This window comes from Eurosta solidaginis, chromosome 1, assembly GCF_040869045.1.
Source record: "Eurosta solidaginis isolate ZX-2024a chromosome 1, ASM4086904v1, whole genome shotgun sequence".
Taxonomy (NCBI): Eukaryota; Metazoa; Arthropoda; class Insecta; order Diptera; family Tephritidae; genus Eurosta; species Eurosta solidaginis.
In genome coordinates, this window is record NC_090319.1 from 312289814 (window position 1) to 312306517 (window position 16704).

The 16704-nt window shown below is 36.0% G+C and overlaps 1 protein-coding gene across 13 annotated transcripts in view; it reads left to right on the plus strand.

Annotated features, from left to right (window-relative positions):
- LOC137237648 (uncharacterized) overlaps positions 1-16704 on the plus strand; it is a 548551-nt gene that overhangs the window by 435672 nt on the left and 96175 nt on the right. For all 13 annotated transcript variants that reach the window (XM_067761531.1, XM_067761537.1, XM_067761536.1 and 10 more), the window contains one exon: positions 7131-7264. In XM_067761531.1, the coding sequence (XP_067617632.1) occupies positions 7131-7264 (134 nt within the window). The remainder of the gene's footprint in view (positions 1-7130; positions 7265-16704) is intronic.

Here is a 16704-nt window from a genome sequence, read left to right on the forward strand (position 1 = left end):
TCCAAGCCGACATCTCTGATTAACCCTATCAATTCACCTTGCTTGAGCGATTTAATGTGATAATGCTCTGGCCATGGTGAGCCCATAAACTTAGCCCTGCGTCTTGAGATTGCGTTACATCCCAGGAAGATATGGTCCGTCGTCTCCGCTTATCGATCACAAAATCGGCATGTGTTGTTCGATAGTATGCCCAGCTCCTGCATGTGGCTGTTTAGTCTACAATGTCCTGCAAGAATAGCTTTTATGATTCTTGGGTAATCTTTCAAGAAGAAACTGCGATTATGGAACGAAAGAGAGGAGCTGTGTAAGCTCAGAAAAGTAATAGGAAGCGGACTTCTTTAATACTTCATTCATTATAACCAACGAATGATGAACAAGAATATTGTGGCGAATATTAGAATGTCCGACCAGTGTTGCCAGAACTTTTTCCGAAAAAAGGCTAGATGAACAATATTAAAAACCTAAAAACAGCTAAATAAAAATGTTTGAGACTAAAAAAAAGCTAAAAGTTTAAGGCAACTTTCCATGCGTTTGTTACTTTTTTTTATAAAAGACATAACAGAATAAAAGATTTAAATTCATTTTGACTCCAATTTTATATATTATTTCTAATTGCTGTTTTTTTGTATAGGTCCCTTTTCCACTCTTATTTGGAACCCAAAACTATAAATAAAGTTTTGGTTGCAAAGATGGAGATTCGTGCTAATAGCGAGCTTTGGGCATTATTAGTCGTAGTGCTTTTGTTTAGCTATATATTATTAAAATAATTTGTTAAAAATAAACGATTTTGAGCACACAAAAAAAACCTATTTGTATTATAGCACTATTGGGAATATTTGATTAAAACTAACACTGCATTACCAGCAGTTGCTAACATTCGCCAGATGGCAGCGCAAGCGCATGTAAGTTTATAGATGTTTGATTGATAGAACAGCTGATGTCTGTTGATATTTGATATGAGACTTTTATATTTGATGCGCAAGATGCGCACGGGTCCGGCTCGTTTCACAAAAAATATATAATATAACTTACAAATGCTCTCTGTGTTTTTACATAAAGGGGATCCATCATAAATCAACCCCACTACAGTCTATAAGTCTTCGTAATATTTTTGAGGAAAGTGGTTATTTTATTTTCAAAATTAGAGCACCGATGAAACTATTTCCATTAAGAAAATCGACGTTTTGCCCTTTCAAAGAACACATGAAAGATGTAAGTTCCATATTTCACACTTTGTGAGTGAGAACCTCTTTTTCAAATTTTTAGTACGTGGTTTACATCGACTCCAAACGATTATTGGCAAATGACATCTGGTAAATGAACTTTTGAACAAATATTTTCATGACACATGGCCGAACTGCCGATGAGTGTCACCCGGTTAAATAAAGTTTTGAAATTGGTTATTATGAATATGAGTACAGGAATTTTAAGTTAGATGGTGTTTTATTATACTCCCAAGCAATATTATATGTGCAACTTATAATTAGGTTATACTATGGTATAATAATCCTTATTCAACCTTTTATATAAGCCATATAACCAATTTTTATTTATTGTATTATCTGATTTTGGGTGGGCTATAAGCCTTATATTAAAGGTCCTAATACAAAATTACAAATTTAATAAGGCCTAATGTATGTAAGTAAGCCTTTTTTCTTTGCTACATAAGCCTTATAATAAATTTGTTATATTCTACCTTATAGCTTATAATACTTCTATCTTCTTATTTAATAACGGCTATTAGCCTTACACATAACGATAGCTCTTTTCTCTGCATTCGGACGCAGAAATCTAATTAAATCTTTCTGAAATCAAAAACTCAGTTTCGTTCGGAAGCAGTTTCGAGGCAAATGAAAGAGCCAATCGAATGGAGTGGCAAACAGACGGAACGATAACGATATTAGGTTGATGTTACTTTAATAAAGTTACACAGCTTCGATTTCTACCTACATAATGCTAGCATTATCTGTTCCTTAGCCCCTCAAATTTTCAAAATCTAGCCCGAATTCATTCAATGTTCTACACCAAACTGTTTATGTAGATTTTCTAAAATTTTTAGAAAAGCTAAAAAGAGCTAAAAAAAATTCTGAATAAAACTGAAAAAAAGCTTAAAACTAAATCGCAATTAACGCAGAAAAAAAAACTGGAAAAAGCTAAAATAGCAACACTGATCCCGATATATCACTGTACCGGCATTAGATAAATGTTGCACAAACACAACACCTAATTGGGTGAGACAAAAAATAGCGACCCAATAAATATTATTGCCAATTCTCAGTTTGAGATACATTTGCGAATCAGTCAATTTCTCTCATTTCAAACGTTAGCTTACAAATGCATTTCAAGAAACCATTGATAGCATTCTCAAGCTAAAAGGCAAATTTTTAATATGGAATTTTTCTTTATTTTCAAATTGAGAATTTTTGGATTCTCAACTTTTTCGCAAATAAGAATAAAGCGGAACGAAATGGAATCCACTGTTGTGCCACTTTCGGTAAGAAAATTTATTATTTGCCTCACTTCACTTTTAACTCGATTAGATTTATGCATAATGTAGTCCAATATCACTTAATATTATTAAAATGTACAAACACTTCCTTATTTTTTCACTTTACTTTCAACTTCACTCAACAAAATTGCTTGTTTACATTTCCAGCTAAAGTATGCAAATTAGAGATCGACGAATTATAACGGTACTATCGACGACACTATAGATAGCACTGATGTAAAATAAGCATGTTGAACTATGTTTTATTTTATTTTTGGGTTTCATGAACACTTATTATGTACTTTAAAATTTAGACACATTGGCGCAAAAAGTATTCACATTATTGGAAAGGAAATTATTCCATGATATCGATGGTTTTCAACCAGAATGGAAAGAAATGCAAGTATATTTCAAACCATTCTCAAGTTGAAGAACAACATTTGAGAAAAAGTTGAGAGAATATTTAGCTTTAAATGATTAATAATGCTGAATATCAAACTGAGAATTAATGTTTTCTCAAAAATTTGAGAGAAAAACAATTTTCAGTTATGTTTCAAATTATTCTCAAGTTGAAGATCAACGTTTGAGAAAAAGTTGAGAAAATATTTTGTTAAAAATGATAACTATTGTTGAATATCAAACTGAGAATCAATGTTTTTTTCAAACATTTGAGATTTTGTTTTCAGCGTTTGTTTGGTACATACAGCAGCTGAGAGCGTAGACGACATTACACACAGATACAAGTAGAAGACAATAGCAAATATTAGTTGCAGAGACATGATCAGCGGTAGGCACCACTACATTTACATGGTTACCAAATTGAGAATGTGTTAGTAAACACGAGCGCGTAGCGAGCACGAAAGCAAAATCATTTAGTTTGATTTCAATGCTTGAACGGTGAACACGTGTCACACGCACTCTTTGGTACTCTGTTTTAAGCGAGCGTGCAACACTTCCTCACTGTACGACCATCGAAATCAAGCTAAAAGAGCTGTCGTTGATTTTGACGAATTAGCCATTGTGCTCTCGCTTATCGTATACAAATATGGTCGCTTAGCAGGTGCTAAGCTCATGCCCACCCCGGGACATGATAGAAGTAAATAAGCCACTAATTGTTCGCTGTTCGCGAAAAGCCTGGATGCTGGCAGAAATTGGAAGCTGAGAATATCAAGACAACGCAGTATAACGTTATCAGTTTAATTTAAACACATTATAAGTGCAGTACGCGAATACAAAAAATTGTGAAGCTCTGCTACCATAGTCGTGCTGTGAACAAAGATAACTTTGCACACAAAACGTTTGAGTTTGTTTATTCACAGTTCAGTGATTCGAAGGATAATAGAAATCAAACAATAATGGAGCACTCTAAAGATTGGTAACAATATGTATACTCCATCTGTGTTCAACTTGGAAGGACATATAAGAGCTAAACGATTCGGGATGGTGTGATTTATATTGGTAATTTCAAAGCCGAGGTTAGCCAGAAAGGAGCTTTATTATTTTATGCTGTAATTGGCACTCAAAAGCCTTGGAAATTTCAGCAGTAATCAAAAGAGAGCGCCAAAAATTTCTGTTTTTCAAAAACTGTCACCGTTAGGGAACATGATAACACATCCCACTTGAGGTAATTTTAGTGGTGCATGTGGAAATTTGGCACGAAGCCGGCGAACAGTTTCTGTTCTGTCAGGGATGAAGTCGAGGCCGGTACAGATTCAGTATTTCGTTGAGTACCAGTGAATGTGTTAAACGAACTGCCCCGTTCATTCCGACCCTCATCGTTCGCTGCTTCCAACCTTTTGACCGTGGTAAAAAGTATTTATTGCGCCCTCCGGAGCAGAATAACATAGAAGAAAATCGGCTTGACCACCATATAGTAAAGCCTTTGAGAGAAACCCCAACGTTTTCAAATTGCCAATCAGCAGCTGTAGAAGACATCCAAAGGCTTCCTTGTCCTGTTCCCCAAAATCAGCTATGGAAGCTGTTATCAATAACCCCAGAGTTCTTAACCCCGTCACACAGTACAAATGGTACTCCTCCAATAAAGTTTGGTCTAAGTTAAGTAGTTTTGTACCTATGCGATAAAAAAATTGAACGGCGTTTCGCTAAGGTTGACAGCTACAGGTAACCCTGTAAACCTTTCCACAGTGTATTTGAAAGTTTTCATGTGACATGAATTCCCCCTGTTGCGTATTCCTTCTCAGCTTTTTCTAAGCCGTCGCTTTCCTCACTCCACCTTTACAGTTCCGCCCAAGTTGTCGTTTATAGGACAATGTTGAGGGCTCCTTCTATGTAAAGAAAGGCAACCAGTAATTAATGTTTGTTCGCACGAAAATCTGCTTTCGGAGGCCTACACTTCCAGTAGGAATGATTGTAGATCAAAAGTCATTCTAGACTAATCCTGCTGAGATAGAGTAATTGGTCGTAGGTCATAGCACAGATGTCAAAAATTTACCCGCCGTTGGATTGAAGCTGATTTCGACTATATTCCAACACCTGGGTAACAGATACGCCAACTTCATACAGTTGGCGTAAATGGGAGCCAGCAGGACGTAAGAAACCTCCATTGATCCCTTTAGTTACGCAGGAATTACTCCTTATAGCCTAGGAGACTTGTAGGGCTAAAACAAATAAATGCCCATATAAATTGGCTTTCTCTAGAGAGATAGATGGCATTCTCATGGGGTGCCAATCGCTGGCAATGAAGCAGACACCTGCGCAAATGGGAGATCTAGTAATTGTTGATTAGAAATACAAGATATTTCTCAACACTCATCACCCATACTCCATCTCTCAAGTACTAAAATAGATCATTATCCATCGAGATTACCTCCCTGTACCTCCACAGATTTGTGACACCTTTCTACAGCACCATACCCAGGAGTCCGTTCTGTTTCTAATTATCTCATATTTAAAAATATCATATGCCACCTTATAGAGCTTTTAGTCCGACGTAATTTAGTTTGGCCTGGGAACGGCCGCCTACTGGAAGCTCTGAAGTCATTTTGAAATTTAAATATATGTATTCCGGTCAACGATGTCGACCTGATAATCCTGAATACTGTCAGTTTCGAGACTATTCTGAGATATACATGTATGGAATTATCTGCGGATCATTCCGGAGTCATTAGTTTGCTATCGATGAGTTATGGGCTTGTTATCAATTCGTTATCTATAAGAACAGTTTTTTATAGCAAAGTTATCGATAAATGGATAACAATCCATTTTTTATCGAAATATTATCTATTTGTTGTCAAAAAGTTCTCTATGTATTATCAAAAAAATATGGATATTTTTTCGAAAATTTATAGATTTAATATCTAAAAAAATATGGATTTGTTGTCCGAAAAAAATAAAATTTTTATCGAAAAGTTTTCAATATGCTATCGGCTTGTAGTCGAAGTGTTGTTGCAATCGACAACAATTCGATTATTATCCTATAACTTTTCGATGATAAATCGATATTTTTTTCGGTAAATATTCTATAACTTTTCTATAAATAAGCTTTAACTTTATCGTTAGCGATAACAATTCGATAACTTGTCTTTACCTCGCCGATAATAATCCGATTAAAAATGAATCACAGTCCGATAAGATTTGGATAACAACCCGAAAACTTGTTGATACCGGTTTTGTCCTTTCCTTTCCTGTAAATTTTTTACACATACATGAACATATTGGAGCGAAAAGAATTGCCGGCTGGGCTAAGAATAATTTGGGGTAATACGGATTCGGGGAATTTGCTGGCACGCTATAAAATGTATTTATGTCTTCGTTAGATATATAGTTGTATATATGTTTTATTATTTTCAATCAATATTGAGTTTATATTGCTGACAAATTTGATCCTTGCTGTTAACTCTGCCATTACAAATAGTAAAGAACAAGACCGAAAGGTTGTCCTATCTTATATGTCATCTAAATTTTAATCCTTTGTTTTGTAGAATTTCTTTGCGATTTCCTTCAGCTGTTTTCATATCTTAAGAATATCAAACTTTTTATATTTCGAAATTATTATTTAACCCTTACTTGCAGAAAGGCAAACCAAAATATTATTAAACTTGCTCAGCGGGTTCCTAAAACCCATCACTCTAATAGGTGGAATGGGTAATTCCCAATTGTGTCACAAGAATAAGAAACGAACAAAATTAGTTATAAATAAAAAAGTTTTAAAGCTTTTCTTAGCTTTCCTACTCCCTCTTGGCTTTCCTTGAAGTAATCACGAAGGTAAAGTTTTTACTGAATTAAAGCGCAAAGTTTGCAACAAATTTCCCCCTTTTCAAAAGGTAGCCTTTCACACCTTTTGATGAGAACTACCACAGCGCCTTCTGTTACACATAAAGTTGTTTAAAAGCATTTTCTTTATGTGAATAGGCTTCCCTTCGACTTAAAAACTAATTTATTTAGGGTTAAGATTGGAAATTTTTATGTCTGACTTTTTGGGACACTTGTACTACAAAAGAGAAATTAAATCGTATGCCCCTCAAGAGGCTAAAAAAAAAGGCTATCGGTATTTAAGCAGCACGTATTTATGGCTCATATTGTTCAATTGATAATTCATATTTGCTCACCTGACAATAAAAAAACTTTTATATGCTTTATTTGCTTGTTATATTCAATTTAAAATTTGTCCTTTTCTTTACAGAATTACCAGAGAAACGACCTCAACTTTTTACAGAGCACGCGCGTTACGAACCCGGCGATATATTGCGAGCCAATTGCAGTACGCCACCATCAAGACCACGTGCGGAGCTTAAATTTACAATAAATAATATGGTGGTAAGCTTCTAGCTTTAAGTTCTTTGATATTATAAAATACGAAAATGTTTCTTATAAAGTTTAGTCCTCCCTAGAGTCGGCAAAGCTAGTTTGCAAATATTTATGTTGGGTTAAGTCAAAATTGATGAAAGGTTAGAAAGAGTTGTTTATGGCAATTAAAGATCGGTCCCTAAAGTTGACTTATGTTGATTTACCGTTTATAAGTAATTAATGCAAAAAACTAAAGTCGAAATTTGTTTATCTTCTTCGCTATTTACTTCATTATGTAATTAATTCTCCCTTTGTTATAGCTTATCAGGTTTCCTGTTATTGTATTCCAAAAATCCTCTTCGTGGTGCGCACATGGACACTCTTTTGCCTAGGTTATTATTTGAGAGACTCTTCTGTCTGAATTGGACCATGGACCGAACTTTTCCAAAGGTTTTTATTTATGGTGCGATTTCTTTGAAGTTAGTATGCATTTCGTTAATATACGTTAATATTTTGGATTAGCGTACTAGGCTTCACCAATTCTTTGATGAAGAAGAGGACGAAGAGACGGATAAAGAGTTTGAGAGGGAGAGGTAAAGGGTATGTGATAGGGAGAGTATTAATCATGAGTTATAGCTCCCCAAAACGGATTTTTCAAATAATAGACCCATTTCTACATTTGACTTTGTCTGCGGTAGCAATGCGCTGTTTTAACTTACTTATATACTTAACTAGCAGACCTGGCTGACGTTGTTTTGCCCTAAATTTGGCCTATCTGCATTTTTTAATAAGCTTTTTCCGTCTAACTCTGCCCTCCCCCACCCCTCTTCAATTTTTCCTGATCCTTGTATTCACTCCTCCTTCCGTCTTTTTCGCTTCATCTATCTCCATATTCGTCTCATTCTATTTCTTTTTCTCCTTCTATTTCTCTCTTTTCTCTTCTCTCACCTTCTTCTCCTTCTTCTTCATCCTTTATTGCCTGTCCCAGAGGGTGGTATGTATTTTGTTCCAGTCGCAGTCTCAGTCCCACTCCGAGCCTCAGTCCCGGTCCTAGTTCTAATCCCAGTCCCAGTCTTTCTCTGGTTAACTTCCCGGAAAAAAGGATCGTAAATACTAATATAGGCAAATTTATATAACAAATTTTCAAATTTTGAATTTTTTCTAAAACAAAATCATAACTGAAGAATGGCTAAACCGATTTGGGATTTCAAAATCAACTAACCATCATCTCTTCTTCCTGTATCTTTCCTAAAAATTTCATGGCAATCTTTCTATCCGTTCTCGAGTTATGGAGTGACAATCAAAATGTACATTTCTTTTTATATATACAGATTTGCTCTTGAGCGTTTAATCGTGTTTGACCACTCAACAAGTCGCGCCAGTCGCTTCTTCGTTGTGCTAATTGGTGCCTCTGCGTAGGCAAGCCCGAAAAGCTCACCATAGATGGCTCTTGCGGCGTTCGAGAGTAAATTTCTCCGGAAGATTTATGGTGCTGCCGTGATGCCGATTTGTATCGAAGGAGGTATAATGATGAGTTGTAAAAGCCTCACGCAGGTATGACGATAGTGTAGCGAACAAGGACCCAAATACTTCGCTTACTAAGTCAAGTTATGCGAATATATTAAATCGCTGCGCCCAAGAAAGTATCTCAGTCGACACCGCAGTTTGGAAGCAGTGAAAGGGGAAGACCTCCACTGAGTTGGAATAAGCAGGTGTAGGAAAAATTGGCCTCTCTTGCTGCTTCCAATTGGCGTCAGTTATCGCGAAACAGGGATAGTTGGCGTGACTTCTTACGAAACGGCCAAAATAGCTTAGGAAGTTAAGCGCCAATTAATGATGATGATGATGAAAAAAATTTATGATGAGCACTTACATTTCTCACTCCTAACCTCCTACTCCACTCACTCTTGCCAACAAATGATACTTTGGACTAGGTAGGCAATTGAAAAGTAAAGTCCTCTCTCGGCAAACGAAAATCATACTCAGACCATGGCGACATCAGATAAAGTGGCTCTGGGAGTGTTCCAAAGAAAATTTCTTAGAAAGATTTATGTACCTTTGCGTTTTGACGATAGCGAGTACCGAAGAAGATCTAACGATAAGCTGTATGAACTCTAGGCAGACATCTACATAGTCCAGCGAACTAAAACGCAGCGGCAGCGCTGCCTAGGCTATGTTATGCGAATGAAAGTTGACGCTCCCGCCAAGAAAGTGTTACTTTCGGAACCCGCCTATGAAAGCAGAAGGCCCAGGTGGAAAACGATTTAAACTCACTTAGTGTGACTAATTGGCGCCGTTTGGCAGCGAAAAGAAGCGACTGGCGCGCCTTGTTGGACAGCCATAACCGTTTAAACGGTTAAGCGCCAATTAAGTAAGTAAGTAATTAATTATTACGTCCTACTTCCTCTAACTACCTTTCCAAATCCTTTTTCTCCCATTTTCTTTCTTTTTTCGCAATCAATCTTAATAGATCTCTCTCCTCCTTTAGTTCATTTTTTTCTCCCCTCTTTCTTCATCGAAGAAGGAGTCTCAATCTTCCTTCCACCCGTCGTCTGACTCTGCCTCAGCATTTATTTATCCCTCTCCGTATTTCTATCTCCTTCCCACAAATGTCAATTTACTATATGTAAAACATTCACATGTAATTATACCGTGAACGAGGGCGGGAATAAACTGGTATTCGCATATGTGGGTTCTAGATTCAGCTAATTGAACGCTGACATACTTTGAAATAATAGCAACGCGATACCAGTGGACGTAGAGCTTAGTGATATATTTTTATTAAAAATTCCCCTTTGTAAATCTGCGCCTGGCATAACTCATTTTAAGACTTCAATTAGAATAAAATTAAAGAAAAAAAACTTTTTTAAAAATAAGCTTTTATTATTTTGGTTAATAAAATTAACTAAAAAGTAAACAATAAATTGACTCTAAAGAAATATAACACTTTATAAGTTCATTGTAAGCTTAAACGATAATTAGGCTTTTTCGTCTGCGACAAAAAAATTCTATATTGTACATAATTATATATTTTTAACATTAAAACTTTACACCTAAATTATTAAATCTTACAGTTTATATCACAGTCCTAAGTGTTCTAATAAAAAACGTGTTAAATTTTGATGGTATAATTAAGAACATTTAGGATCTCATTTTCTTGCTATCGCAATGTAACACGCTTTTATTAGAACATTTAGGACTGTGATATAAACTGTGAGCTTTAATAATTTAGGTGTAAAGTTTTAATGTTCAAAATATATAATTATGTACAATATAGAATTTTTTTGTCGCAGACGAAAAAGCCTAATTATCGTTTAAGCTTACAATGAACTTATAAAGTGTTATATTTCTTTAGAGTCAATTTATTGTTTACTTTTTAGTTAATTTTATTAACCAAAATAATAAAAGCTTATTTTTAAAAAAGTTTTTTTTCTTTAATTTTATTTTTTACTTTTTAGTTCGTTTTATTAACAAGTAATAGAAGCTTGTTCTTATAAAACCTTTAAATATAAGTATAGGGGGTGAAACAAAAACACATATATCAGTTACATCTGCGTATAATGCGTATTGGAATTTATTAGTACACATTTTATGCGCAGCAACTTCAGAGGTGTATTTAAAGTTTAAAGCATTGTAAATATATGTATTGAAGTCATGAGCCTGGGCATTCACGCAATTTTAGTGATGTAAATTGCATGGCGCCAGCGCCAATGCGGTGCCAGCTCAATGGTAGCTCATTGACGAAATTACTCCAAGCGAATTTTTGACGCTTCTTAGTAGTGAGTGCGTAGTACATTTTACTTGCGCTATTGAGTGAAACGACTTTTGTGTGTCAGGCACGAGTTTGGTGTTATTGGCGCTACTGGCAGTGATGACACTGAGCTGTTGACGGTAGCGCTGGTAGTTCAGATTTTGAATCAGAGAAAGAATTGATGACCCGTGTGAATTATTATGGCTTTGGCCGTGTAAATTATTATGGTGTATTTGTATATTTTAGATTTAATGCACAATTAATATTTGTGTGTTTGAGCGTCCAAATAATAACAGTAGTATTGCTAAAGTGCTGCTTAGTTGATGGAATGTCGCTAATTTCTTAGCGATGATCAGCAGATTGTCAATATTTCGTTCAACGGACGCGCGAAATTGCCACATCTGCTCAAATTTTCCAAAGATTTTCCATTCTTGATTTAACTTAAGCTGTTATGCCAATATTTTTCAGCCAGCTTTTTTCAAATAGGTAATTTTCTCAAAAGCAAAATAAATTACAGAAAAGATTACAGGGTTAAACAGCCTTAAAAATTCAGCTATGTTGGTTATACACAGAAATACAACAGAGGGTTGTGTCTCCGCTTTTCGCAAGCGATGAGATTCACCACGCGTGACACGTGATTCACCACGTCCAAATATCACAATCCACGGATAGGTACCGGCGTGTTTGTATGGGACTTAGGCTGTTATGCCAAAGTAAATACAAATCTTTACCGATAACTGTGTTATCGATTAATTTATCGAATTCTAACAAAGTAATATTGCATTGTCATCGGAGTTATACATGTGTGCAAAATTTCAGCTCAATCGGACACCGGGAAGTGTATCAAATTTAACTTGAAAGATTCCATTACAGACAACAAAAGTGAAAGTAAATAAAAGCTTATAAAAAGCAAGGAAGGCTAAGTTCGGGTTTAACCGAACATTACATACTCAGCTGCCAAATTACAGCTTGAAAAACTTTTAAATTTTCGATATCGAAAAAGTGGGCGTGGTTATAGTCAGATTTCGTTCATTTTAAATGGCGGTCTGGTATGAGTGCCCAGGAACTTACATACTAAATTTCATTAAGATACCTCAAAATCTACTCAAGTTATCGTGTTTAGGGGCAGACGGACGGACAGACGGACCTGGCTAAACGAATTTCTTTATATCTATCTCGATTAGTTTATGCCGTTACGGGGTACCTTTATGCGAACAAAATTAATATACTCTGTGAGCTCTGCTCAGCTGAGTATAAAAATTGGCGCAGTAGAGTGGACGTTTTGCTCTAAGGAATATAGGGAACACCTTTAAACTACTAATTCAAGAATAAACCAGCCAAGTGTAAAAAACGCTAGTGCAAAATGTAATTTAACTTGAGTTAAATTTTTTCCTGTTGTAATATTGCATCATAATGGAATTCCTTGAAGTAATCCGTCAAATAATTCAAGGTTTCATACACATTTCACATGTGCCATATCACATATTCTCATTGTAAGCATCTAATTGTATATCCCTAATTCATCTTAACAACTACAACTTACACTCAATTCACAGGTGGTATGGTCGCAAAAATGTCATAATATTAAGAAATGACTTTCAATGAGACAATGGAAAATGACCAACGTTGTTTGTTGTCAACATTTTTCCTCCTGATCTTGGATAATGTCAGGTTGTTAGCAAATTCCATTTTGCTATGTATTTACTAGGAAACAAATTCCTTTTTTAACACGCTTTTATTAGCTTGGTCTGTATGTAACGAAATCTTTGAGCTTAATTTTCACCGGTTTCTAGAAGTCTGATTAATTTGAAGCTTTGCATACGTATCAAAGACCGATGACAATGCATTCATGTGATGGTGTGGTGACATAAGGTCAACGGCCATAAGGTCAGTTGGCCTTATTATCACTTTTTATGGCCACAAGTTTGATTGAAACTTTGCACACGTATCAAGGCTCAATGACAATGCATTATTGTGATGGTGCGGTGACATAAGGTCAACGGCCATAAGGTCAGTTGGCCTTATTAGCACTTTGAATGGCCATAAGTTTGATTGAAACTTTGCACACGTATCAAGGCTCTATGACAATGTATTAGTGTGATGGTGTGGTGACATAAGGTCAACGGTCATAAGGTCAGTTGGCGTTATTACCACTTTTAACGGCCATAAGTTTGATTGAAACTTTGCACACGTATTAAGGCTCGATGACAATGCATTAATGTGATGGTGTGGTGACATAAGGTCAACGGCCATAAGGTCAATTGGCGTTGTAACCACTTTGAATTGCCATAACTTTGATGGAAACTCTGCACACGTATCAAGGCTCGATGATGGGGTGACAAAAGGTTAACGGACATAAGGTCAATTGAACTTATGGCCACCCCAAATGGCCATAGATTTGAAACCTTGCACATAATGCGAAAAACGCATTCCCGCATTAATGATAGAAGTGGATGCATGGTACATCTACGAAAGAGCATACTGGAGCCCTTTTTAACACGCTTTTATTAGCTTGGCCTGTATCTATCTATGTATCTATGCATCCATGTATGTATGTAACGGAATCTGGAGTGGAACGGAGAGCCCCGGTAATGCAGAGCTCCGAACTCATTTGCACTTTTTGAAGCATTTTAAGATAGGTACTTTTAGCTAGTGCAGGCCACCAGACCAAGGTACCATAAAGAAGAATCGGGCGCACAATGGATGTGTAAATCCAGTAGGTCAACTTAGGGGAGAATCCCCAGGAGGCGCCAATTGCCCTCTTGAATGTGAACAGCTCTGCTGCTGCCTTCTTGGATCGCTCCACTATATGGTCACTCCATAATAGCTTCCTATCCAGAATGACTCCCAAATAATTGACTTGATCGCTAACCGCTAAGAACGTACCCCCAATTCTTGGCGGTGTAAGATTTGGTACTTTATACCTCTTCGTGAAGAGGACAAGCTCGGTTTTATCCACTTTTAACCACTCTGCATCGGTGTAAGATGGCGGCGGACCAGGGTTGTCTTTCTTAACCTTAACGGCCATCGTAGCGAGCGCGGTCTCGTTATACTTCCACTGTAGTTTCGGGATCCTGCCATCTTCGCTGCTCTCGTCTATAATGCCAATGATCTGCCGATCCTTGGCAATTTCGGCGAAAGACCGCGTCCAGCCTCCCTGCGTCTTAGCCCTTTTCGGTGCCGTGGGGTTGGATTCATCCATGGACCGCTGGCGTTTCCAGGTTTCATCACTCTCGACAAAAACTTTAAAGATCACTTGAACTAAAAAATTTAAAATAAATAATAGTTTAAAAAAACTAAGAAAACACGCTTTTATAGCTAACCGAACTAAAAAGTAGAAATTAATTTTCAATTAAAAAGAGTTTATGTAACAGTAGTAGAAGGTCAAACAATCATTTATAGTTAATCACCTCAAAATAAAATTATAATAAAATTTAAGTTATCAACAGAATAGTTTAATTCACAGTAAAAAGCGTGGGGTGCTTGATATTGAATGTTACAATCATTCTATTGGCAACTATCTGAGAGGAAAGATATGAAATGTAGGTAAATGCACCCCACGATTTTTAATCTGAATTAAATTATTCTGTTAATAACTTAAATTTTATTATAATTTTATTTTGAGATGATTAACCATAAATGATTGTTTGATCTTCTACTACTGTTATATAAACTCTTTTTATTGAAAATTATTTTCTATTTTTTAGTTCGGTTAGCTATAAAAGCGTATTTTTTAGTATTTTACTCAGTTGAGCAGAGCTCACAGAGTATATTAACTTTGATTGGATAACGGTTGGTTGTACAGGTATAAAGGAATCGAGATAGATATAGACTTCCATATATCAAAATCATCAGTATCGAAAAAAATTTTGATTGAGCCATGTCCGTCCGTCCGTCCGTCCGTCCGCCCGTTAACACGATAACTTGAGTATCTTGATGAAATTTGGTATGTAGGTTCCTGTGCACTCATCTCAGATCGCTATTTAAAATGAACGATATCGGAAAGTCGAAAAAGTGCAATAATTCATTACCAAATATGGATTAAGCAATGAAACTTGGTAGGTGAGTTGAACTTATGACGCAGAATAGAAAACTAGTAAAATTTTGGATAATGGGCGTGGCACCGCCCACTTTTAAAAGAAGGTAATTTAGAAGTTTTGAAAGCTGTAATTTGGCAGTCGTTGAAGATATCACGATGAAATTTGGCAGGAACGTTACCCTTATTACTATATGTCTGCTTAATAAAAATTAGCAAAATCGGAGAACGACCACGCCCACTTTTTAAAAAAAATTTTTTTAAATTCAAATTTAAAAAAAAAGTTAATATCTTTACAGTATATAAGTAAATTATGTCAACATTCAACTCCAGTAATGATATGATGCAACAAAATACAAAAATAAAAGAAAATTTCAAAATGGGCGTGGCTCCGCTCTTTTTCATTTAATTTGTCTAGGATACCTTTAATGCCAAAAGTCGAACAAAAATTTACGAATCCTTGTGAAATTTGGTAGAGGTTTAGATTCTAGGACGACAACTGTTTTCTGTGAAAAAGGGCGAAATCGGTTGAAGCCACGCCCAGTTTTTATACACAGTCGACCGTCTGTCCTTCCGCTCTGCCGCTAACACGATAACTTGAGCAAAAATCGATATATCTTTACTAAACTCAGTTCACGTACTTATCTGAACTCACTTTGTATTGCTGTGAAAATAGGCCCAAATCCGACTATGACCCGCCCACTTTTACGATATCGAAAATTACGAAAAATGAAAAATGCCATAATTATATACCAAATACGAAAAAAGGGATGAAACATGGTAATTGTATTGGTCTGTTGACGCAAAATATAACTTAAAAAAAAAAAATTTGGTAAAAAGGGTGTGACACCTACCATATTAAGTAGAAAAAAATGAAAATGTTTTGCAGGACGAAATCAAAAGCCCTTGGAATCTTGGAAGGAATACTGTTCGTGGTATTACATATATAAATAAATTAGCGGTACCCGACAGATGATGTTCTGGATCACCCTGGTCCACATTTTGTTCGATATCTCGAAAACGCCTTCACATATACAACTAAGGGCCACTCCCTTTTAAAACACTCATTAATACCTTTAATTTGATACCCATATCGTACAAACAAATTCTAGATTCACCCCTGGTCCACCTTTATGGCGGTATCCCAAAATGGCGTCCACCCATAGAACTGTGGCCTACTCCCTCTTAAAATATTCTTTATTACCCTCCGTTTGATACACATGTCATAAAACACATTCCAGGGTTACCCTAGTTTCGTTTTCCTACATGGTGATTTTCCCTTATTTTGTCTCCATAGTTCTCAGCTGAGTACCTGATGTTCAGTTACACCCGAACTGTGCCTTCCTTACTTGTTTTGACCGGCTATTGTCTGAAAAGCTGGGCTAAACTTATGACTGAGACACAGTGTGTGTGTACGTTCTAATGTAAGCACTTAAATATGTGTATATGTTTGCAAACAGTCATATAGTGACCATGCAACGTCTCATTGCTTTTGAAAAGCATTATCGGAGTTTCATCATATGGGTTTTGTTGTCTCAAACTTCAGTTAACACCTTCTTAGGTATGTAGATATATGTAGTATTGTACATGAGTGTGGATATAACGTTTAATGGTTATATTGTTATGTCATTAGAGGCTACCTGAATACGAAAATCTAACTACGAAAAATATTGTCAAAGCAAG